Source organism: Mchenga conophoros, linkage group LG15 (assembly GCF_057382185.1).
Source record: "Mchenga conophoros isolate Kocher_MC1m ecotype Shallow Benthic linkage group LG15, M_conophoros_male_GT1.1, whole genome shotgun sequence".
NCBI classification, from domain to species: domain Eukaryota; kingdom Metazoa; phylum Chordata; class Actinopteri; order Cichliformes; family Cichlidae; genus Mchenga; species Mchenga conophoros.
In genome coordinates, this window is record NC_140540.1 from 19,695,248 (window position 1) to 19,719,510 (window position 24,263).

At 38.1% G+C, this 24,263-nt stretch overlaps 1 protein-coding gene across 3 annotated transcripts; it reads left to right on the plus strand.

Moving 5' to 3' along the window:
- Positions 1 to 97: 97 nt before the first annotated feature.
- On the plus strand, positions 98 to 23,091 carry ttc13 (tetratricopeptide repeat domain 13). Of its 3 annotated transcripts, XR_014888599.1 has the most exons (24): positions 98 to 304; positions 2,655 to 2,749; positions 4,289 to 4,364; positions 4,439 to 4,509; positions 4,652 to 4,717; positions 6,786 to 6,878; positions 9,424 to 9,540; positions 9,624 to 9,734; positions 12,137 to 12,219; positions 12,333 to 12,474; positions 12,625 to 12,799; positions 13,787 to 13,943; positions 14,456 to 14,586; positions 14,673 to 14,805; positions 15,407 to 15,499; positions 15,714 to 15,797; positions 15,921 to 16,005; positions 16,402 to 16,511; positions 17,203 to 17,338; positions 18,404 to 18,483; positions 18,740 to 18,818; positions 19,180 to 19,313; positions 20,216 to 20,295; positions 20,377 to 20,418. XR_014888599.1 is itself a non-coding variant. In XM_085247199.1 (23 exons), the coding sequence occupies exons 1-23, from the start codon at positions 136 to 138 to the stop codon at positions 20,489 to 20,491; spliced, it is 2,481 nt and encodes an 826-aa protein (XP_085103325.1). In that variant the 5' UTR covers positions 100 to 135; the 3' UTR covers positions 20,492 to 23,091. The 3 variants fall into 3 exon arrangements, 2 of the variants coding, with proteins under 2 accessions (XP_085103325.1, XP_085103326.1); XM_085247199.1 differs by lacking the exon at positions 19,180 to 19,313 and having other exon boundaries at positions 100 to 304; positions 20,377 to 23,091; XM_085247200.1 differs by lacking the exon at positions 19,180 to 19,313 and having other exon boundaries at positions 100 to 304; positions 16,405 to 16,511; positions 20,377 to 23,091.
- Positions 23,092 to 24,263: the final 1,172 nt, after the last annotated feature.

The window sequence follows — 24,263 nt, forward strand, 5'->3', positions numbered from 1 at the left end:
AAATGTGGTTTAATAGCTCCCTCCGTTTTGCGGGCTTCTTGTTCGCGTCCCGCAGATTCGCGCGTGAGGGGGGCGTGCCCGTTTGGGTCGAACTGCGGCAGCTTCCGCCCTGTGGCGTCACACATGTAGCACAACATGGCCCCTGCCAGCCGGGCTGTTGTTGTGGTAGCTCTCTCACTCTTGTACCTGTGCCGGGCGATTTTCTCCACCGAGTTCTTCTCCACTCTCACTTTATTCAACAACGACCTCCACAAACAGGGATGCAGCTCGCTGTCTGAATGGGAGGACTACGCTGCTGACTGCGGTAAAGTCTGCCTTTTCGCTGTTACTTTGCCACGTCCTCTCTGATACAACTGTCACTTGGACCCGGCTAGCCCAACCGTTTAAAGGCTAACGTTAATACGCCAATAACAGTAAGCGGTGACAGCTCGAAGGGATCATTAAGAGTAGCCTTTCCTGCCTCAAAAATAGTCTTTTTTTCCGCCAAATATGAAAGAAAACAGAGTTCAAACACAGGAAGTGGAGTTCAAGTGTAAATAACTGTAAAGAAACTTAAAAGTGCTTATCGAAAAGCTCACTTCAGTCAGCAAACTGTATGTTTTACCTTAAACAAAGAGAAGTAAACCATACTCCAGCCAAAGAACGCGCAATTTAATGTCGTCTTCTGCAGCAGTAAAATAAATATTTAAAGAGGAAAACTGAAAAGTTTTTTATAATTACAATGTCCTTTCGCTGCATTCGGCATGTCAGTAACTCACCCACTTCTATAGTTAGACTGACCAAAGCTTGTTGCAGTAACTATAACTGAGTTAAAAACCTATACAACGTGTGAAAAAGACATTTTAGTTCATTGAAATATTAATTAAAATTAGAATTCTGAACAAAAAGACAACCGACTGTAAATGTGTTACTTTCACTTGCTTAAAAACAAAATAAAAAGGAACTGACGTAAATTTACTTAGATTTGTCATTAAAGTGTTTTGTGTTCAATCGACTCTTAGTTGTTTTTTGTTTTTTTTCCCTACAGTCTTTAGTTTACCAATACAAGCCTTTCATCTCATTGCCTGTTTAGATAGTTAAATGTAAGGAAAAGCAATGCGTCACCTGACTGGTTTGTTTTGCATGATGGCACGTCTGACTTTAGAAGAAGCTAAGATAAAATCTGTCTGTATGTAAATGAAATGCTTGTTTACTTTAACGCAGCCTTTAAATTTGGCAGGTTTCCTGTAAATGTTGCTGCAGGCTCGCAGTAGCCACCTCATCTCTCTCTAGCAGCAACACCTGCAATATGCAGGGGCGAGTCCTAAACATGAGCCCAGCATGTACTCCACTAAGCTTCAGTTACTCATTATTTTTATATATAGGATAATAAAAAATTATATCTACTGATAACATGTGCAAATTGATAATAGAAAAATGTAGCACGTTACATTACATGTTAACTCAATGTGCTTAACATGGAATATAAGGCCCATTAAAAATATACAAGGGACCACTAAGAGCCTGATCTGCTGGCTGCTGGGGGAAAATGTTATGTTTGATACCAGTTAAGAGTCGCAACAGCTGAATACAGGCGTGTAGAGATGGGGATTTTCTTGCCTACAAACCAAACCAAAGAAGCTCTGCTATACTGCTGAAGGAAATTTAGCGGAACTGTAGCAAAAATATTGTTTAGTGCTTTTAAAAAATGTGTCTTGTTTTCTCAAGCATAAAAATATTGTTTTTCTTCATCTAGTGTCCATATTTAACTGAAAATTAAGGTAATGGAGACTGATATGCTGAACAATGCTTACATACGTTTTCATACATCCAAGAAAAAGCCTATACACAGACCATTAAAAAACAACTTTAAATGCTAAACTCTTTACCTGCATAGTTTGTGTGTGTGTTTCTTAAGTTAGATTCACTAAAATGTCAGAATGCCTTTTTGTAGTTGTAGCGTGTACCAAACAAACATACTCTTTGCCCACGTTTAGTTTGTTGGAATTATTACGGACACCTCTTGTTTTCCCTGTGTCACTGCATTTAGGACAGAAATAATGAGAGATAATATAGTTGTACAAGTTGAAATAAACAGATTCTTAATGATTTGTGAAATATGAACCACGACATTGTTTCTTAACTTTTCACAGTGTTTTGCTTGCTTCTGATTCAATCAGAAGATTCAGTTCTTCTCACCGAAGGGCTCAATGTGGTGGTTGCTGTTACTGTGAAAATTACACCTAAAATGTACAAAACAAAGTAAAATAACACAGCGGCTTTACACCCCTAAGTTTATAAGGAACCATGCTGCATGCTCTTTTTATATGATGGACAAAAATGGTTGTGGTTAGTATTCATTTTGTACATTTGCAGCACTTAAAGACTGTCACATGCACATCATTGATCATCGTCTCATGATTTAAAGCTTTTGCCTTTTGGTCTGAGGGGCTCCGAAAATGTCCTGGAGAGCACTTTGTAACAGGCTTCATGAGTTTGGATTTCAGTGTGTGTCAGGTCAAGCCTGCTTAACTTCTCAGATACTTTTCTTTCTTTGAAACTTTACAATGTTTAATACAATTTAAAAGACATAGTAGCGTAATGGTCTGAAATACCCTGCCATTATGAACCGTTTTGTTTCCAGTGATAAATACTTTGAATCTTTGTCTTTTCAGAGTCTTCAATTTTACAGTTGGAAGACCCAGACTGTGAGGAGGGAAGCAACCCGCCCTGCGAGTCTGTGTTCTCACTTAATGCAGAGAAGATCTTGGTGAGATTTCAAACACTAGTCTAGATCTAGAGCAGCCATGGCCTGTAACGGTTTCCTTTAGAGTTAAAAAAAAATAGTATATTTTATATATAGTCAAGTATATATAGTCAAGGTTAAACCACAAAACACAGGTGTGTGTAAGCAGTTTATAAACCTTTTGAAATCTGTGTTCTAATGTTTTTTTTATGTTTTTTCCAAAGCAAGACATTCTGGTTATGTTTTAGTTTTACACACATTTTCTCTTCAGCGAGAAATAAAAAATCTTAAGTTTCAGTGGTGATCAGATACTTAAGCTCACAGTGATGGGTGTGGTTGCTTTTGGTGCTTACACATGTAACCACACCCTAAGGTGCTGTTGGAGTGTGATACTGACACCCTATAATTCACCTCTATTTCACTGCTCCAGTGTGTGAAAATAAATGTACACTGCAGGGCTTCAACTTACCATTTAAAAAGGCCCAAATTCAATGACCTGGTGAATTTTGCAATAGAATGACATTCACTGATTGTAGTGATCATATTGGATCTATGTATCCCCCCCCCAAAAAAAAAAACAAAAACAAAAAACAAACAAAATGCAGTTCCTATCCATGAAAAAAAAAACACACAGAAGAGTACGGCACAGCTCATGGTTGGTGCTCTTCACCACAAGCTGCAAGATAGATAGCTTTTTGGGGTTGGTGAAAGTGGTTAGTGAGTTGATAGACGCAACGTCTGTGCTAAAGACGTTGTGACACACACACACAAAATTGCAGGTTGGCATGCTAGGTGCAGAAGCAACTGAAGACAAAACCTGATCTAAGGGATCTGTGATGAAGGCTGCAAGATGTTTAGGATCAAGATTTCTTTTTTAGGGCGTGGGGTGGGAGTAGTGCAGTCCCACAGTTTTATGTTAGGTGAGATTTGATAAGGATCCCCAATAAAAGGAATGGGGCAAGTGCATGCCTTGTCAGTTGCCTTGTAAAATGCTGCCGCAGCAACATTTCCATGCTGTCCAATTTGGATACAGTAATTCCACTGCAGTGCTGCCGTTTGGGTTAACATAGCAAGTACAAGATGGAAAAAAAGAAGCATTGTTGTTAATGCAGTAGTTTATTTTGCACATCGAGTCTGTGGTTGAAATTCCTGTATGTGCTAAATTTCCAGTTACAGGTCTACTTTGAAATCTTTATGCCTGCATTTGGAATTTGAAATAAAAAGTTGCTGAGTTGTTCTCTGTTCAGCAGTAGATAATTCTTCAGAGTAACCCTGAGATATTCAGCAGGGCTCTTAAAATCGCTCGTAAAAATATCCTTGAAAAAGCTGTTAACAGTTATATTGAAAATGTCATTTTACGCAAGTTGTCAACACGTTCTAAAGCTCTCCAATGAACTGAAAACACAGGTGTCGACAGCATTTAAGTGTTGTCTTTTGTTTTTTCTCCACTCAATCGAGTTGCCTTCACACAGGAAGGAAATGATTATTTTGTGCCTCTCTTGACATTTCTAATTTGTCCTTCTTGTCTTTTTTTTTTTTTCTTCTTGTCGCCATCTCTTACAGAATCAGGCCAAATTGTTTATAGAACAGAAAAAAATACCTTTTCCTGTAGATAACCAAAACACAAATGAAGAGCTTGGTAAGTCAGCATGTTGTTCAAATGCTGTGCAGCTAAAATGCAGCTTTTCATTGTCACTTTTTCTGTCATTGCAGCTATAGGTTATGTTCTCATAGGCAATGGACTTTATGATGAAGCCATTAAACACTTTTCACTCTTACTGCAGGTATGTGTGTGCATACATGTTACCCAATACGGCTCTGCAAAAATTACCTTTCAGTTAACCTTTGAGAGATGTAGAAATTCTTTTGATGCCAAACAAAACACCTTTCTTTGCGTATTCTGAACATTTGTTCTGTTTGATACAGGGTGACCCAGAGCTGGTCAGTGCCATCTACGGGAGAGGGATAGCTTATGGGAAGAAAAGTCTGCAGGTAAGTGGCAGCTGTAGAATTCAGCACCAGTGTAAGACTTTATCACCCACAAATATGAGTCAAACATGTTACTGGTTTTAAGCAAGCCTGTTGTCTATAAATTAAGCGATTGAATGGATCTTCTACATATTGAACCTTTTTATATGATGTTTTTGTTGTCTGGATTTCTGCCTGCCCAAGAACAAATGATGCAAATTAGCATGTGGCTAACTGGTTGAAGTGTGTCTTTCCTGCAACAACCCAAAAAACTACAAAGCAAATGTTTCTTTCCCAGGATTTTATTTTCCTTTTATACCATCTCACATTTTTATGTATTATTTTGTTGCACTTTAAAGGTGCTGTAATAATACAATTTACTTATTTATTTACTAGCCATTAAAATGCATTTAAAGTGGGCCACTGGTTATAAGCAACCTTACTGGCGACCTGATATCCAAGTGGTGAAAGCAGAGAGCACGTTAAACTCACAGGTAAATCTCTCTTTGTGTGCATGTGCACTGTCGCTTTCCACTAAAAGAAACATTGCCACAAAATGAGCTTAAAAAGCAACTTTTCTTGTATTGTGGGATACAAGTCTCAGTAGCAGAGGTTTCAGATGTAACCGCTCTTGTTATTTCCACAAAGAGATGGGGAGTCTGTGAACGCATCTGAGGAATACTGCTTTCAGAAAGAGGGAGGACTGTTTTACACTCGATGTCAGATCTTCCTTTTATCCTCAAAAAATTCCCAGAGTCCCTTAGGCAATAGTCACACAGGCCTAGAGACCTGTTGGCAACTATCTGGACAGGAGAACTTACATGAGGAAGACATAATTTCCCTAGAGGTTGTCAGGAAATATGTAAATGATTATGCATGAAAGATATTGAATTAAAATATAAGCAAATAATGTTTTACACCTAGTTTGCTAGGATGCCCGTCATAACTCCCAGCCTCTGAAATGTTTAAAGAGCTCCAGCAACAAAGTAAAACCCAAAGCCTGTAACCAGAGCAGATTCTTTTTAAATTCTTTCACTATAATTTTTGGGAAACAACTGTCTGCAATGACTAAATAGGTGAATCAAAACAAAACTGCATTTCGTTGCCCTGTACCTGTGCATGTGCAATGACAATAAAGTTGAATTCTATTCTATTCTAAAACAAACACTACTAATATTCTGCTTTCAGTGTTATGCAAAATGGTTTTTAATGCAAGCTAATCTGTGATTGAAGCATAATTTAATGTTGCAAGAAGGGAAATAAACCAATAATATAGTGTTTTCATTACTGAAGCAGTTATCCATCTGCATATCATCTTAGTCATAATATATTTATGAACTGTCGTAAGAGATCATCAACGGCTGTGGCTTAGGAGGTAGAATGAGTCCTCTACTAATAGGAAGGTCAGTAGCTCTCTGCATATGTAGAATACGTCCTGTGTGAATGTAGACTTTATAAATACAATCCACTTATGATATTTACTTGGGAGAGAATGTTGCTGGTATTTTATCAATGTGTCAGAAACACTATTCACTACTGTGCTGTGAAGGACTTGAGCTTAAACTTCAAGGCCGATGACTCATACTTCAGACTGTGCACACACACTTTGTTTAATGGACAGCCTTTATTTGCATTTGTCAGATGTTGAAATATATTTATTCATATTCTCGTTTTATGTTCTGCCAAATTGTTCTCAAAATCAAATTTAAAACAATTCTGACCTCCGCTGAGTTCGGGCTGCACAGAGAGTTGCTGTGTGGATGTGTTTTGTTGGACGCCTTTGGGGAGGTTTGTGGGTTTTGTTTTGGTTTATTTGTCCTCAAATAAAAAGAATCCTGTATTTTGTTGACAACAGCAGTTTCAGGTAAATGCAGAGTGATTCAGTGTGACATTCAGTGAATGCCAATTCAATCTGCCAGGATGCTGCGGTTATGGTAGTGTGCCCTCCAGAATAGGGGGGAGAAGAAAACTGCTTAGAGTAGTTTTTGTGTTTGGTGTTGTTTGTGGCTTTGTTCCAAGTTTTGTGCGCAATATGTTAAAGTTTATGGCAACAAAATGTAAGTGCCTCTCTCCTCTTGTGTGTCCATGCCAGGATATAAAGAATGCCGATTTGGCATTGTACGAGCTCAACAGAGTCATCACCCTCGAGCCCAGCTGGCCAGAGGTCTACGAGCAGAGAGCAGAGGTGAGAGGTGACTCTGTGGCAAATGTGATCTATTATTAGTGTTCCTCAGCACTGATATATTTTATGGCTTTCAAGTACTGCAACAAGCTAAGACAACAGTTTAACCATAAACAATCAGAAGAGTCTGTTCAGTGACAGGTTGCTTCTCCCCAAGACAAGAACTAACAGACTTAAAAACTCCTTTGTCCCACACGCCATCAGACTGTTTAACTCCTCTCTGGAGGGGAGAGGGAGGAGAAACAGGAGGACAAAGGAGGGGGGAACAACTAAGCTGTAGTGCCTCTTCACCTCACTGTACAATACCTTGTGCAATACTTTTGTAAATAGTCAACAGTGCAATAGACTCAATACTTGAAATGTGCAATTCACTTGTATTTTTATTTTCTATTCCTATTTATTCTATTTATCCCCTTTGTATATTTTATTTATATTTGTTTCTGTATTTATATGTGTGTGTGTGTGTGTATGTATGTATGTATGTATGTATGTATGTATGTATGTATGTATGTATGTATGTATGTATGTATGTATGTATGTATATATATATATATATATATATATATATATATATATATATATATAACAATTCTGTAACTGTAACTTCGGTCGTTGCTGTGCTTTTTGGAAGTCGAATTTCCCAGAGGAACCCACCCGAGGGATTAATAAAGTTCTATCTTATCTTATCTTATCTTAACAACTGTTGGTAGCAGTATAATTAAACTGATTACATGTAGTTGCCTTCCTCCTGTTTTGTAGCTAATTTTTCTGCTTCTAATTGTCAAGTTTCGGATTAATTTTGAGCTTTAATGTCTAATCAAGACTAATCTAATCAAGCAGTCAGAAGTTGTACTAAAGAGAATTCGTGTTCCATGAACTTTTTAGGTTCAGTTTTCAAGTGGAGTTGGTGACTTTTAAAATGCATCGAGCTGTGTTGTTTTGGTTTTTTAGACTAGAAAATACATCACAGCCAAATGAAAAAGATCTGCAGTCAGTGAGTCATCAGCCAGACATAAAATGTGAATGAGCTACAAATGTGCTCCAAGCAATCAGTCACCTCTCTCCAAGTCTGATGAGCTCCTCCTGCTTTGATTTTCTCCCAAATGATTTATCTTGACTGTTGAAGTTGGATCAGTTTGGAAAGCACAGAGTTTTTTTTAATCATAAAACATCATTTGCATTATTCACAAATAACTCCCCCAAACAGGTTTTGTCGATTTCATCTGCTTTCACACACACTGCATCCTGGAACTTTTCTAGGCATTACCCAGCAAGATATACTTGATAATGCAAATTAGCCTGGCAGCTTCCTACTGCAAAGTCTCTGTGATATCCGATTATTTTGATGTAAGACTAGAGGATGTTGAATTCGCAGCTAGCGAGCTGCTTTGCCTCCTGGACATTTTACTCAGCCTGCACCTAAACCACACTGAGTTTTTTTCAGAAGTGAGAACGTGCCAGGCACAGACTACATCCTGTTGTGCACAACATATGAGAAATGGTGTCTTTATACGAGTCTGATTCTCTTAACATGTTCAGAAACAGCTTGAAACACATCCTCAATAAATGTTAGCAACTTTTCATATAATCATGGTTACTGATGAAGGTGATCTCTTTATATTTGGGCAACACATATAGAAGTAGTAGCAGCTGCCTTTTACTACAAATAATCGACAATGCATTGTCATTTTGAAAGAGGCAAAATATAAATTTTAAAGTGAATTCAAATAAGTTTTAAGCTACAGTATAGCAAATAATATTAGGCAACAGCAATATTCAAAAACAGTTGGGCACATAAACAGTCACCAGACATGGTTAGAGTTCTGGCAACTCTCACAAGATTAAAGAAAAGAATTCCCCCACTGCAGGTTTCACTCTGCTGTTTTATTTACCATTTCCTCTTTGGGACTTTTATACCATTTGAATTTAAACACAACACAGTGAAAAATGTAAATAAAAACAGAATTAAATGCTTTGCAAATCTCAAAACCCATAAACCATATTTTTATTAACAGTAGAGCATAGAAAACCTATCAAATGTTTAAACTGAGAATAATATTAGTTTGCTTTGTGTTTGATGGCAGCAACATCCCATGTCTCTAAAAAAGCTGGGAAAATGTCATGTTTATTGTTGTGTAGCATTCCTCCTCCTTTTAACAAGAGGCTGTAATCCTCTGGGAACTGAAGCAGTCCCGAGTCCAGATGTGTCAAATGTTTTCAGTTGGTGAAAGGTGTGGGCTGCATGCCAGTTCAGGACCTGGACTCTTTTTACTATGAAGCCATGCTGTTGTATTAGCTGTACTGTGCAGTTTAACATTACCTTGCAGAAATATGCAAAGCCTGTCCTGAAAATGATGTCATCTTTTGAGCACTGCAGTGACTGAATCATGCCTGTTTTTCATGAAATAAAAACAACAAACTTATCTTTATTCCCCCCAAATGTTCTTTCGATGCGGTGTAAAAGCAACGAAAATAATTCAGTTCATCAGTATTTTGCAACAATAAAATTAAAAAGATGAAATGTGCAATTCGGTGCTTGTGTGTTTAGATCCTGTCTCCTCTGGGTCGCATCAGTGAGGCTCTGAGTGACCTGACAAAAGCCATCCAGCTACAGCCCTCAGCTCGTCTCTACAGGCACAGGGGAACGCTGCTCTTCATTTCAGAGGTTTGACAGTCAGATGCAGCATGAACGTACATATATGCCTGTATGTTTCCATGTGATGACTCTGTGCTTTGCTCTCTGTTCAGGACTATGTGGCCGCTATGGAGGACTTCCAGCAGTCTTTAGAGCTTAAGAAGAATCAGCCTATTGCCATGCTGTATAAAGGCCTGACCTTTTTCCACAGAGGCATGCTCAAGGTGAGCTGTTCACAGTCTCATATTCCCAGTATGGCCTTGTCCATATCAAAGATAAATAAACAATGTGATATCACTCACTGGTTAATGAATTACTGTTTGGAAGACTCGTGGCCTCCACCATCACATTTTATTGTAACCAGATATGACCACAGATAATGACATAGTGCACTGATTAGCTGTTTTTTTTTTTGTTTTTTTTTAGCAAAGTGTATCTCTAATTCTTGTTATAAGGAGTATGGATTCCACTGTATGTTATAGCATTATCAAACTTGACAGTCTGGAGTTTTGCTCTTGTTTTTTTCTACAATCAGATATATCAGAATTTCACTAACAGAGTTTTTGTTGCACAAACATCCTGTTAGTGCATGATTACACCTCATTTGTGTATCCTGTCTATATTTATCTTTTCACTTTTAATTACCAAAATATTATTTGAGTCAACAACATCAAAGAGGATTTAATTTAATGCAAACTAACAGGGTCGTTCTCAGCTCGCTGCTGGAAACACAGTCACAGAAATGTATTCAAATGTCAGCTGACTGTTTTGTTTTTTTGTTTGGTTTTTTGGGGGGGTTGTTTAAATATTATATTTGCGACTTACAGTGTCAGGAGATGAAGGGAAGGAGATGAATAGCTTAATACAAGCTCAAGCTTATTGGGTTTCATGCATATTGTGTTCTAAGCTTGTCTGCAGATTTAACTTATTTACATATATGCAGCTGTGAAGCAGATGGAACCACATGCTTTGGTAAAGTTATTCAATTTGCTTTAACAAAAGTCAACTTTGTTAAAGTTGACTTTTTTTTTCATTTTCTTCCTGGCCTTTCTGACGGATGAGATTGTTGCTGTGTTATACCAGAGTTTTCTGCTAGCTGTTTGTTGTGCTTGGTGATGTTTAGCACGTTCATGCTGAAAGTGTCTCTTAATGCTGGGGTAGCTGCTTTCGTCTTTGATAAAATCCGCTGTGCACCACAAGGGAAGTAAAAATGGTAGATGAATGATAAGATGTTGCTTAACTTCTAATTACTATGTTAATTTAAAGTCTGCCCAAGCCAAGTGCATTTTTATTTCCCACACACTGACTAATGTGTGCAGAGCAGCACTTGAATCTACATGACATGTAGATGCTAAACATAAAGGATTTCCTGGGGGAATCCCAGCTGCAGCTCCTGCAGGCAGCTGACAGTTAACTGCAAACAACAACATTAGCGCTTTTAATGATAGTTGCGAATGTGATTGTTGAACTAATTGCTTACTCTAAATGAGAGAGTTGTGCCCATTGGTGGAATCTGCTTTTTATTTGCATGCTATGCACTAAGGTTGGGCGATATGTACATTTTTTCTAACTGACATTCATCGGTCCCATATATGACGATAGGCGATATATCTGCACAGGTGACTTTTTGATGGGCAGAGCAATGTAATCATGCACGGACTGTTTTGCACGTTTAGAACACAGAAGAAGTCCAAACTTGGAGGAACTAGTTGTCCAAAAAAATTGAAAGTCAGCAATTTCGGATTTCTTTGACATTAAACTGGATTAAAGAGCCAAACCTGAGGATGTAACCGCAACCACCGCTTGTGCAGATGTATATTTAAATAAAATGTTTTGTTTTCTATTTCTGAACATAGGCTGCTGCCTTTCTTTCTGTTATGAGTTTGAGTAAATAAATCGCTCCATTTGGGGGCAGTCTGAGGAGGGTGCATTTGCTCCCAGCTGGAAGAGGATGACGTTAAAACAGCCCTATTTTTTTTTTTTTTTTTTTTTTTTTTTTTTTTTTTTTTCTCCCCCCCCATTGACTGCTTCTTTTAGCTTCAACTGACATTATTAGCAAACCTACTCATGGGCAAATAAATAAATAAAACGACCAGTGAAAGGCTCAACCTATCGTCGATGGTTGATAAATTCGTCCAACTGTCCAACCTTACTATGCAAAGAGTGGCTGGACCAGGCTGAAATATCTGAACAGTTCTTAGTTGGCTTTCTATGGCACTTGGTGTGAATAGTCACAGATGGTGTCTGATGATCCCCTGTCTCAGTCTCTCTGTTGCATCACTATGATACTGATTTCTTAAATATCTCAGTTGGCTGGCTTGCCACAATATTTTGTAATAACGTTGTGCTGAACACCTAAAACTATCAGCATTACTGTCACCTTTGTTTGTAAAGCTAGGACTGTAATTATAGTAAACAGTTTAACTGTTAAACTAAGTGTTAAACAGTTACTGCTACACTCCAGCATTTAGCCATGTCCACACTGGGGTTACATAAGACAAAATCTGAATGTGTTAAAGTTCTGAACCACCTGCTGACTCAGAATTTCTGGTCTGTGTGTTCCTTAATGCATTTCCTCTCAACTGTGTTGTCAATGTATGTGAAAGGTTGCTTTTTTCTTTATCAGGAAGCCATTGAGACCTTTAAAGAAGCACTGAAACTGAAGTCTGACTTTATAGATGCCTATAAGAGCCTCGGACAGGCCTACAGGTACAAGCACTCTGCAGCATGCTTTCTTACTCCATGCATAAATGCAGGATGTCACTTTGACATAGGGTATTTAGCCAAATATCAACAGTTGCTTTTCCTCTTCCTTCTCCCAGAGAGCTTGGTGACTTTGAATCAGCCATGGAGAGCTTCCAGAAAGCCCTCATGCTGAATCAGAACCACATCCAGTCTCTCCAGCTCCGTGGCATGATGCTGTACCACCATGGCTCTCTGCAGGAGGCCATAGGCAACTTCAAGGTAGAATTATCCACAACGAAGTAAAACAGGCTGTCCTTACACCCCTCTCTGCAATTTTAGGAATTTTTAATTTACACAGGGTTTGCTAGCAGCAAAAGGAAAGAAGTGGTAATGGATTCATATGCAATGTAATTCTCTTGTTTTCCTCAGAGGTGTCTTCAGTTGGAGCCTTACAACGAGGTGTGTCAGTACATGAAGGGGCTGAGTCACGTGGCCATGGGGCAGTTTTACGAAGGCATCAAAGCTCAGACTAAAGTCATGTTGAACGACCCTCTGCTGGGGCAAAAAGCCAGCTCTGAATACCTCAAAGTTAAATACCTCAGAGGTGGGTGGGTCTTTATATATATATACACACACACATGCATACACATTATGACTGATCGCAGATAAAGAGAAGAATGCTGATTCAAGATCAGTCTTATTTTACAGGGTAAATAAAAAGTCTGCTCTCCAAGTCAGAGCTCTGCCTACAGGATAAACTGGCAGATGAACAAACCTCAGAAACCAATGACTGGGGTGATTTATGGCAGCTACAACTGTCAGCTTATAAGACTGCCGCTAACATGCTTAGGATACCACGTGACACCTGGAGACTTCCTATAGAGTCCATTCAAGACATGTTTTCAAAGAACCTAGAGCACAAGAGTTGTTCAGGCATAGGTGTGCAGTCTATTACAGAGTCTATACTGAATGCATTATTACTAATTGTTTTAACAAAAAAGGAAACGGACAGTTATATTTTAGATTCTCCAAAACGTCACATTGCTTGTTTTTTCGTGTATTTTTCATATTTTCAAATGTTCAGAGTTTCTTTGAGCATTGGAGGCTTTCATTAAAACAATTGTTAAAGTACAAAGTTGAGGAAACAAGGGGGGAGTGACATGCAGCACAGCTGAGGTCAAGGCCACCAGATGTGACATACAGAGGAGTATTTCCAGTGTATTACTTTTGCATTAAAGAATAGCATTTTCTTCTGATTTAATTTTCAGGAGAACTATTGCAATTTTAAAAAACCCAGGAATGTTAGAATTTGATGGGCTTTTTAAAAAAACAAACAAAACAAAAACAGGAAATTAAGGCTTCTGAATGTCCTCCTGGTTCATCAGAAGAAAGCATTCATTCATTCAGTCTCATTTGTGCTTGTGCCCTTTTTGTATTATTTGGCCATGATAGACTCTTCTGTATACCTTAACCATGCTTTTTCTTTATTTTTAGCTTCAGTATCCTTTGACCTAAACCACCACCTCATAATGCACCACCTCTGGTCTATTTACTTCTCACATAAAGGTCCTGTTTACTTGATTTCTTCCAGAGTACTCTCGTTACCTGCACTCCCACCTGGATATCCCAGTAGCAGAGTACAACGTGGACCAGGACTTACCGGGAAACTTTAAGAACCACTGGGCCAAGAACCTGCCTTTTTTAATAGAGGACTATGAAGAACAGCCTGGCCTGCAGCCACATATCAAGTGGGTTTGGGGGACTGTTAACTCTGACCATAACGATCAACTGTAATAATGCTGCGATGATGAAGTGATTAATCTAGCTATTCTTTATATAAATGTCAAGCTTTCTCTGAGGTCAAAGCAGAAATTATTGTGACAGATTACATTTATTTTCACATTTCAATCTGAATTTAATTTAGGATGCCCTACGCTTCACCTTAAGTCTGTCATCATAAGAAAATCTAGGAAAATCAGGACCATCATAACTGTGGTTTCCTGAGCTTCAGTTTGTAGCAGTTTTCATGAGCTAAAACACGAGGCAGCGTTTTGTGGTTGAAAACCAACACCTGCCATGTTTTCCATATGACACGAAAGCTCCTGTGTTCATCAAGTAGATGTTTTTATGCATGCATGTCAGCAGGCTCGAACTACTTCATCTGTTTTGTGATATTGTAGAAGGTTGACAGCCAGTGTCTAGGAAAAAAAAAAAGTGCGTTTCATGAAAGCCTTATTCTCCACGTCTTTCTGGTTGGCAGAGACGTGCTGCCACAGAACTTCGACAGCTACAGCAATGAAGTTCAGAAGCTGATCTGCACGGCCGACCATCTGGGGGCACTCATGCAGTATGACACTCCTGGTTTTCTACCCAACAGAAGAATACACAGAGGTACCACAGAGACAATGCCACAGTTTGAAAAGATCACCAAGTGTTAACAAGAGCCTAAAAATAAAGAGCTGTCTGTGCTTCTTCAGCCATGGGATTAGCAACCTTAGAGGTAATGCAGGCCATGCATCGGACATGGAGCAACTCCAAAGTGCGAGTCAACGGCAAAACCAGGCAAATGCAGTGGAGAGACATGTTTGACATAGCAGTCAAATGGAGGAGGTGAGAAACACACAAAATAAAAAGGACTTTGTACCAAATTTATATGAGATCACTCAGATCAAATTTATGGAGGCACCATTATGTTTGACATCTGTATTTCCATTGGAAAAGAGTGGCATAATGCAGAGACTGTAGGGAATTAATTTTAGCATCACTCTTTTAAGTGCATGTTTAGCTTGGACAGACATTAATGAGTAAAACACCTAGAAAAATGTTTCTTTCTCATTCCACAAGAAATTGGGTGTTGTGAAGAGGAACTATGGGATCCTAATTATCTCCAGGAAATGACTCTAAAACTGAAAACTGAAGGAATAGGAAGGATACAGATGCTGACATATGATGTTTCAACTGTCCTGCATTGCAAAATGAAGTCTAGACTGAAGCTGACACATGGCTTAAGTTTTTACCGTGTGAGCACTAGAAAGAACTCAGCAGTCAGGTCGTTTTTCACATTTCACTGTGGTTTACTTATCCTGGTAACTAGCCTGTTCTCACCAATTCTGGCCAAATTCAACAAGTCACTTTCCCACTAGAGTGTTTGATGTGTGGTTAATTAGATTGCAGTGTTGAAACACTAAACGGGCCTTTCCTGTACTCGTAGGATCGCCGATCCAGACCAGCCAGTTTTGTGGTTAGACCAGATGCCTGCCAGGAGTCTCAGTCGAGGCTTCAACAATCACATCAACCTCATCAGGTAACAACTTGGCCTCGAAGACGGCGTCAAACACTCTCATGGGTTACAGGATTGAATTTCCATATGGCCTCACCTTGTAGTGCAGAAACATTTATTTCAATTTCTTGGAATATGACGTATCTCTATCATTCTGTTCCCTTTGAGAGCCTCATTCTGAGAAGCTCCTTGAAAAGTAGTATATTGAGGTCTGTTTTTTCCCTCTTTATTTGTCCAGGGGGCAAATTATCAACATCAGATACCTTGCCTACTTTGACAACATACTTGACTTCATCAAAGACAGAATACTGGTCTACCACGGGTAAAACCTGAATCACAACTCCAATGACTTTGCAGAATTCCTTGAAGCATCATCTATGGCTTAATTATTCTTGGAGTGTTTTTGCTGTTTCTGTAACCAACATGTTCTTATTGTCTGTCTCAGGGCATACAACCCCAGAGGCCTCCTGGAAGTCCGCCAAGCTCTAGAAAATGTGAATAAAGTAGAAGATTTGCTTCCTATAATGAAGGTAAGAAGGATATGAGAGAATCTAGTTCAGGTTGCACTCAAGGATTCAAGTGGATATTAGTTTTAGTCTACTAGTAACACTAGTGATGTTCATTACTTCCCAGTTTTGTGTGTGAACTTATATCTATAGCTTAGATCTGGAGCCTAGATCTATATGCTGTTGATCCAAAAAATCACATCAAACTTGACTGACAGAAACTGAATTTGAAAAAAACATAAAAGTTTAAACGCATGTATTACATTTTTCCATATTAAATTTAATCAATATTTGGTTGTCATGTAGTTTAAAATATATTTTGATATTGATGAATGTTTGCCCATAAGAGACCTTTTAAAGCAGCACAACATCCTGTTTTGTTTTTGTTTGTTTTTTTGTTTGGTGTGTTTCTTCCTGAAGCAGTTCAACAGTAAAACCAGAGATGGCTTCACAGTCAACTCGAAGGTGCCGAGCCTGAAGGACCCTGGGAAAGAGTACGATGGCTTCACCATTACCATCACTGGAGACAGGTGCAGTCTGCCGTTCTCTGTGTTCAATATTCTAAAAGAACACTTTCTTCAACACTAACATTTCATATAAAAATTAAATATAAATATTTGAACAGGGGAATAATAATCACAAGGATCTCCTAGAAGGTATATTTCATGAACAGTAAAGTATTTACATACGTAGGTATGTGTACAACACAAAGGTCAATCAAAAGGTGCTAAGAATATGTTTCTTGTGCACAGATAAGGAGCAGTAACTGTCAGAATTTCACATGTTTTACAATCAGCATTGGGAGCGCTGGATTTTTGAACTGAATTAGAATTATTCAGGTCATTATAATAATAATAATAATTATTATTATTATTATTGTTATTAGCCATACCTGCACAGTTGTCTCTTTCCACTGGTACTATTCATCTTTTGTAGCTCCCCGTGACTTTGTCCTTTCACTTTGACTGAAATCAAATTTAAAAAATGTCAGAAACAATGGGAATTTTGTATCTCTGAAAAAAGTGACTACTTAAAAAAGGAGGGCAGTTGAAATTTAATGTTTTCATTTAATATGTGCAGACTCATTACTGCAAAAACCAGTAACACCTGTTTTTTAACATGTGCTCCACAGTTTTTAGGTAGATGCTTTACACTTCTACACACATAACCAGATATTTCCAAGTTTTACCCTCTGAAGTGTTTAATTTTCTTTTATTTCAGGGTGGGAAACATGTTATTCTCTGTAGAAACGCAGACAACTGAAGAGCGGACGCAGCAGTACCAGTCAGAAATAGAGTCCATCTACAAAGACCTCACAGCCAAAGGAAAGGCATTGATGTTATCAAGCGAACTCGGGGTAAGATTCCTGCTGGTAATAGAAAGCAGATGGTGGTGCAATGTGAAATATCCATTTCTGGACAGCTTTAAGTAGATGACATCTTAAGTTAACAAAGGATGTTCCTTTCTCTAAAGCAATACCTGCAAATAAAATGTTGTTTTTGTGTTCCAGCTTTGGTTCTAGTTTTTTTTCTTGCGGTTTCATATCTCTGATATTGTCTCTAGTGTCTGGGGTTTGGACATTTGGCAAAAAGATTTTTTTAATATATTTTCTGAAGAATAAATAGAAAATATTTACAAGTTGAATTCTGTTCAAGCAGTATCTAGCAAAAAGGTTTTGTATCGAGCTAGAAACAGTCACAGCTGCAGGAGAACAGATGGATCTGTCAATATAAACATAAAAACACATTAAGTCGTATTTATTATTTATTAGAGTAGCAAGGCTGTTTACAATCTCTTTACATAAGAGATAAAAGTCACTTTAGAAAAGACAAGGCAGTGTTCAAAAGCAAAACAAAACATAAGCCTCATGTCTGTTTTTTCCTCAGCGTCTTCCTCTCCCCTCTTATTCCCACTCTGGCCCTCTCTACTGGAATCACATATTTTACTTGTCTAGACAAGCAAACTATGAGTAGAACTGATTAATTCTCTGTCACTGTTGGATTTAGCTGAGTTTATTTGCTGCCATTCATTTCTGTTGATGGTTTTCTGTCAAACTGCCGGAATAAACAGAACAAACCATTTAAGCAGTTTGTCTTGATTAAAAAATCTGTGCCGGCAGCCTACCGTGACTTGTCTGCTAATTTATACAGACAGCACAACAGTGGTCCTGACTAAACAACTAACAAACAAGAACTAAACAGGATGTTCTCACTCCTCTGTAACAGAGACCTGGAACAATGTGAACATCCCTCCTGGCTTTCGCTCTTTGTTCTGTTTTATTATGTCTGCAGCCTTCTCTGCTTTCACCCCGTTAAGATAAACCGTAACTGAAGACAGCACACAGTGCAGCAGAGGTCACGACTACATTAAGCCTTTGTTCACAACTGAACAGCTGATTCTGTGATGATCTTTGTTCTTTCAGGATGCAGATGCAGTGTGTAACCTGATCCTCTCCTTGGTTTATTACTTCTGCAACCTCATGCCTCTTTCCAGAGGATCCAGGTAATTTCAAAGTCAAAACAGCCCACAGGTGCAATATGAAGCATTTCTACATTTGAATGATAAATGGGAGAGAGAGTTTCTTTGTAGCTGTCATCTTAGTTTGGAAAAAACTCCCAGAAACAATGGCCTAGTAAGACTGAAAGATAAATGCAGGATAATAATATTAGTGTTATTTTAGTCTGTGGTCTTGAAACTTGAAACTCTTGAAACATGTCAGAGGAAGTATTCAGCTAATGAAGCATCACTTTCTCCTCAGTGTGGTGGCTTACTCAGTGGTGATGGGGGCACTGATGGCCAGTGGGAAAGAGGTCATTGGTAGGATCCCGAAAGGAAAGGTAAATTAATGTGAATCTTACTTCAGTAGAAGAATATATAGCAAGTTTTTATTGACTTAACACTAATCTCTATGACATTTGTTATATATGGAAGTAATGCATAGGACCAAATGCAATTTTTTAGCAGATAATTAAATATTTTAAATGTAATTTTTTAAAAATGGGTAACAAAAATTTGAAAGCTGTCCATTGTCATTTACACTGGTGCTTACTCTACCATATGTTATGTAAGATTACATTGCTTATACGGTCTAGAATGTGTTTCTAGGTCTCAAGTCGTGTTTAAATGAGCACTATGTACATGTAGGTGCTGATTTACCTGGTGCAGAAGGACTGCAGACTTCATGATTTCCTCTTGCAGGAGTGGTGCAACATTCAGAGATTACATTTTTTTGGTGATTTGTGGTCACTTCATCTTCTGTACAATTTTGGACCATCATCACTTCAGCCAAAGTCCAGATGGTTTCAGTGGTCCAGAGTGGCAGCAGAGCAAAGGTTCAGTCTTCAAAATAACATATAATCAGACTGGAAAACTTTTTCCTCATAAGAAAGAAAAACCATTAGCTCTGCAGCAACCTCCCTTGCTGACATATTTGATAATAGTCCAGGATAATCGGTTTAAATCCGTTTAGTTCTTTTTGCCTGATTAGTGATGACATCAGTGTCTGCTGCCTTCACCTGCTTCTCATATGTTAACTAATAAACATGTTTAATTAAACTTCAGGTCATAGTTTTCTTCAACTTTGCAGTGCTTTTTTGGTACTTACTTTAATAATTAGAGATTACAAGTGCTGGGATGTATCCGCTGAATTGAAAGTGGGCCAGGGGTCAGTCCTTGTCTAAAATCAGATGTGGTCTTTCATCTATGATACATCCTGGTATCGCTGATCTCTGTCTCCTGCCGTTTACTGCATGTAAGAGAGGATTGTTCGCGTTCCTTGTTTGTGTTCAAGTCGAGAGTGAAAGCAGGTGTCTCACAGATGGTATGAACAGTTGGCAGCCCTGCTGTGGTTTTCTTCATATTGTTGCTTCTTAAGGAATTTTCCAAAACCCTTCATGATTTAGTCTGACCACATTGGAAAGAAAGCGGGCTTCTCATTTTTGCTACACAGCGTTTAACTTCTATAAAGTTATCTGTCAATTTTTAGAAAAGCTTTCTTTTTTTGTAAATCTGCACTGCAAAGAAAGAGCAGGAACTGGCTTGTTTAACTTCAAGTGTGTCTTGGAAAGCATGGTGCTCAGGTTTATTTACACGTCTCTTTATTTATGGAAATGTGGCCTTCGCTTCAACTACTGTACCTATCCTTTAAGCTGGTTGCGGTTGTGTGGGAGTTTGGGGGGGTTGTTTGTTTGTTTTTGCTTGATTTAAATATATATATATATATATATCTTTTCAGCTGGTAGATTTTGAAGCCATGACCACACCCAGTCCAGATAGCTTCAGTAAAACAGCAAAGAGCTGGATGAATCTCAAGAGGTACAAAGAGTAATAATTTCTCTGGTGTGTTATTTGTCTGCTTCAGAGGCACATTATCTGACATTTTCTCTTCCTCTCTAGTTTACCAAGTTGGTACCAGAGTCTTCCATCTGTATCAGAGTCCTTCCCGACAACCAGAACAATGATTGAGGTCCTCAACACAGACTCATCTTCACATTGTCCAAAAAAGTCTTAACACGACTTGTGCACTGCAGAGAGGTCTGTTTAGGAAAGTCTTAATAATAAAGCTCCTGCACTGGGTAGAGCCTAAGGGACCGTCATCTTCTACATCCCAGTCAACACTGGACTGAGATCGGCAAAACCATCTCGGCACAATTAATTAGGAATTAATTATTTAAAATGTAATAAGGGTTTTGGCAAAGTAGTAGTGTGAGCTCTTTTTGAACCTTGAAGGAAGTGAAAGGCTTTTAATGCAAATTCATGGGATTGCTTTACTCTTTAAAGAGGTGACCTCTGTTTTAATTTACCAAAAGTTGATCTTACTGTTTTATCCAAATCTTTGTTGCCTGTTGTTTCTCCTTAAATCCATGTAAAAAATCAGCTTCTACTTAAAAAACATGGTTTGAAGGGTTTTCAGAAATCTTAGGTTGACGTGCTAAGTCACCTCTCTGCCACCTGTTTTAAGTTCTTCAACCTCTGTTGTCAGGCAATTCAACATTTTTCTTTTCTACTTCTTATAGCACAACCTTAACTCACAGAACTCTAAGGATAAATTTAGGTGCTTTTGTTATTACTGGCCGATGTTAATTCCTTAGATCCACACTCTGTGTTTGTGGAAACGATACTGGATGGTGAAAGCAGGATGTTTCAGTTTGTTTGGGATGCAGAAGAGATTCTGTCCACCTTTTGCTCTTTCTCTGCTTTATAGGCCTCGTGCCTCAGACACCCAAAGCACAACCAACGCCATCTGTCCATCTGAACAAGCTTTCTTTGCAGAGTCATGCCGAAATCTCTTACTTTAGGTTACCAAGAATGTGAAATGGCACTTTCTGGTTTTATTTAACATTAAAGATTGTAATTGACACTTTAAACATTTTCTGTTAAACCACTGCTGTGCACGCACACAGAATCCAACCTTTCAGCAGAGAATGAGTCTGGGGGGTTTTAAAAATATGGAACAAAATTTTCAGGGCTATTGTTTGTCAGCACTTGAGCAAATATGATTTATTTTATTATTTTCTTTTTGTTAATGATGAATAACAGCAGTCAGAGATTTTAGAGAGCTTTCAGAGCCATTTGGTGCTTTTTGCGTAAAATATCAAACATTCACCAAATCTGCAGGTGTCTTGTCGTTATCAGTTTTGAATCTACAAAAATTACAAAAAGTCAAAAAGTTTCTTGACTTTTTCTCTGGTCTTTTATAAGTTCAATCATTTTGGGGGATTTTTTCATTACAAATGCATTAGACCATCTGTCATTAAAAACAAAAAAACTCTTAGAAATCTCCCCAGAACTTGTTTAAAACAAAAAATTAAATACACAAAGTTTAACCTGGCCCAATCAAGCATAACATTCAACCACTAAAACATTTTTCTTCCATGGAGCAACAATGGTAAATGATTGCAATTTGGTGTTATAATCAAAAAATAATTGCTTTACTATTTTATTGCTTGTTTTTGTAAACCTACATTTACAAATTGATGGATAATGATAATTATTTATATTATTTTGCATTAAAAGTATTGAGCATTAAGTATTAAGCTCTTGATTAGAGAGCTTTTGCATTCTGGTGATCGAATAAATATGTTAAGCACATGTAGCTCTAAATGGCTAACATAAAACAATTTCACCGTAAATAAAACCACAAAGAAATCAGACTGGCTTAATGAGAAGACACTTCTTTATAGTTTCAATCATTAGCTCTTAAACACTACATTTAAATTTTTAAAGTTTATGAATGTAATCGGACTTACCTGACCAGAACTTCAGATGATCGTCCTCTAACATCTGTGACTGTTGTGCCTTTAAAGATTCATTATGGATGGAGAAAAGCACACCGCATTTATTTCCTTCCTGTCTTCCCTCGAACTTGCATCAGCTGCCTCTCTTACATCGAATATTAGCTCATAGATTCAGTTTGCTTCCTCATCACACCTGAGAGCAATATCTTTGGGAGATAAGGGACATGTCTTAAAGATTAAAATATTGTCTTTGATTATTTTAACCCCCCTTTTTATTACATATGTAACAAGTTCTTGTTTGAGTTTTTGATATCTGGAGAAAATCTGGTCTGAATTGGAATGTACTTCAGTTTAAATAATAAGACTGATGGTGTGGTCTTTTTTTGTTTGTTGGTTTGTTGTTTCAGAAAATCTGGGTGAATCCTGCAGGATTTTTTTTCACTTAGGTAAAATGTAAACATGCAGTAACCTATGGAAATAAAATTTAAGCACAGTGATGAACAAAATGAGAAGGTGTGACTCACCTGGACTAATCTATCATATTCTGTGGCCTTTGATGCTTAAAGACACACCATTAATAGTCATATCAATACTGCAGTAGTTCTGTTTTTTGAATGTCCACAACAAAGCAGTCTCTCCAGTGTTTAATTGGTTTTCGCACTTCACCAAAACGTCAGGTCCTTTGGGGTTTTTTCTTATCGATGGTTATGCTAACTGGTTGTTATTTTCTTTTCTGTGCTGGGTGTCCCAGTCATTTATTTCTGCAATGGGCTTTAGAGTGAGGAGTGCACAACTTATCTAATGTCTTCAGACTTGAAGGAGGGACTTTTTTATGAAATGAATGTTCAGCAGTTAATAAAAGTGTTTGACAGTTTTAACAGTTTGTGGTGATTTTTGTTTTCCTCACAAGAAGTTCACAAACAATAATTTAGTCAAGAAGAAAGAAAAATGCATTCATGTTTTGGTGTGGCAGACCGTCAGTTCTGTCCTTACAACGTATATATATATTTAAATTACATGTACCAAATGAAAGTGAAGTCGGTAAAGAAGTGTGCGTCTTCCTTTGGCTGATCGCTCTAGTGGTCACCACAGCAGATCTGGTTTTCCTCTTTACCTCCCGCCTGGCAGCTCCATCTTCAAAATCCTTTGTCCAGTATATTCACCATCCCTCCTCTGCACGTGTCCAAACTATTGAACATTCACATCTCACAACTTTGTCTTCAAACTGCTCAACCTGAGCCGTCCCTCTGATGTACTCCTGTCTAATCCTGTGCATTCTGGGCACTCCCAGTGAAAATCTTAACATCTGCATCTCGGCCTCCTCTGGCTCCACTTTGTGACTTTTTGTCAGCGTCACTGTCTCCAAATACATCATACCTACCGTCATTGTTTTAATTCTTGGTGCTGTCCATCTGTCACAAATCAGCTCTGACATCCACCCACTCTACCTTGAAAATACTCTTCTTCACCTTCTCTTATGTTCGCATGCTCATTTTCTACATTTATCAGCTCTTCACAGGACTCTCCCACCTTCTCAGCACACTCTGACTTGTTAGCACATTTCTATTTCTCTTTGATCACCCTAACCTTCTGTTCTTTCTCTCGCTGATTTTGAATTATGACTGTAAAATATCTGATCTGCTAGGTTTAAGTTTACTGTTATTACAATTATTTAAACAAATACAGTTAAAATGTAGAAATCACTCCACTTTCCCTTGAGAAAAGTATGTCATTATTGTATTATCTGGACTAAGAAGTATTTTCTTTACTGCAGTTCAATTTCATTCACTTAAATTTGTTTTTGGTAGCGTATGTGGGCTTCCATATAGGGTGGACAGGTCATGCTTTGTAGGCTCAGTTTCGTAGACACGGATTAAGCCTAGAGGCAGGATAAAAGAAACATTCAGGGAAGTTCTCCAATGAAAAAAGGCTAAATCCATGTCTGGGAAACCAAGCCTGAGAGATTTGCATTCAGATTTAATGAATGCAAAACTCTGTTTTTGCACTGAGGCTCCTGCAGTGTTGTGCATTAAGAGTCATTTCACA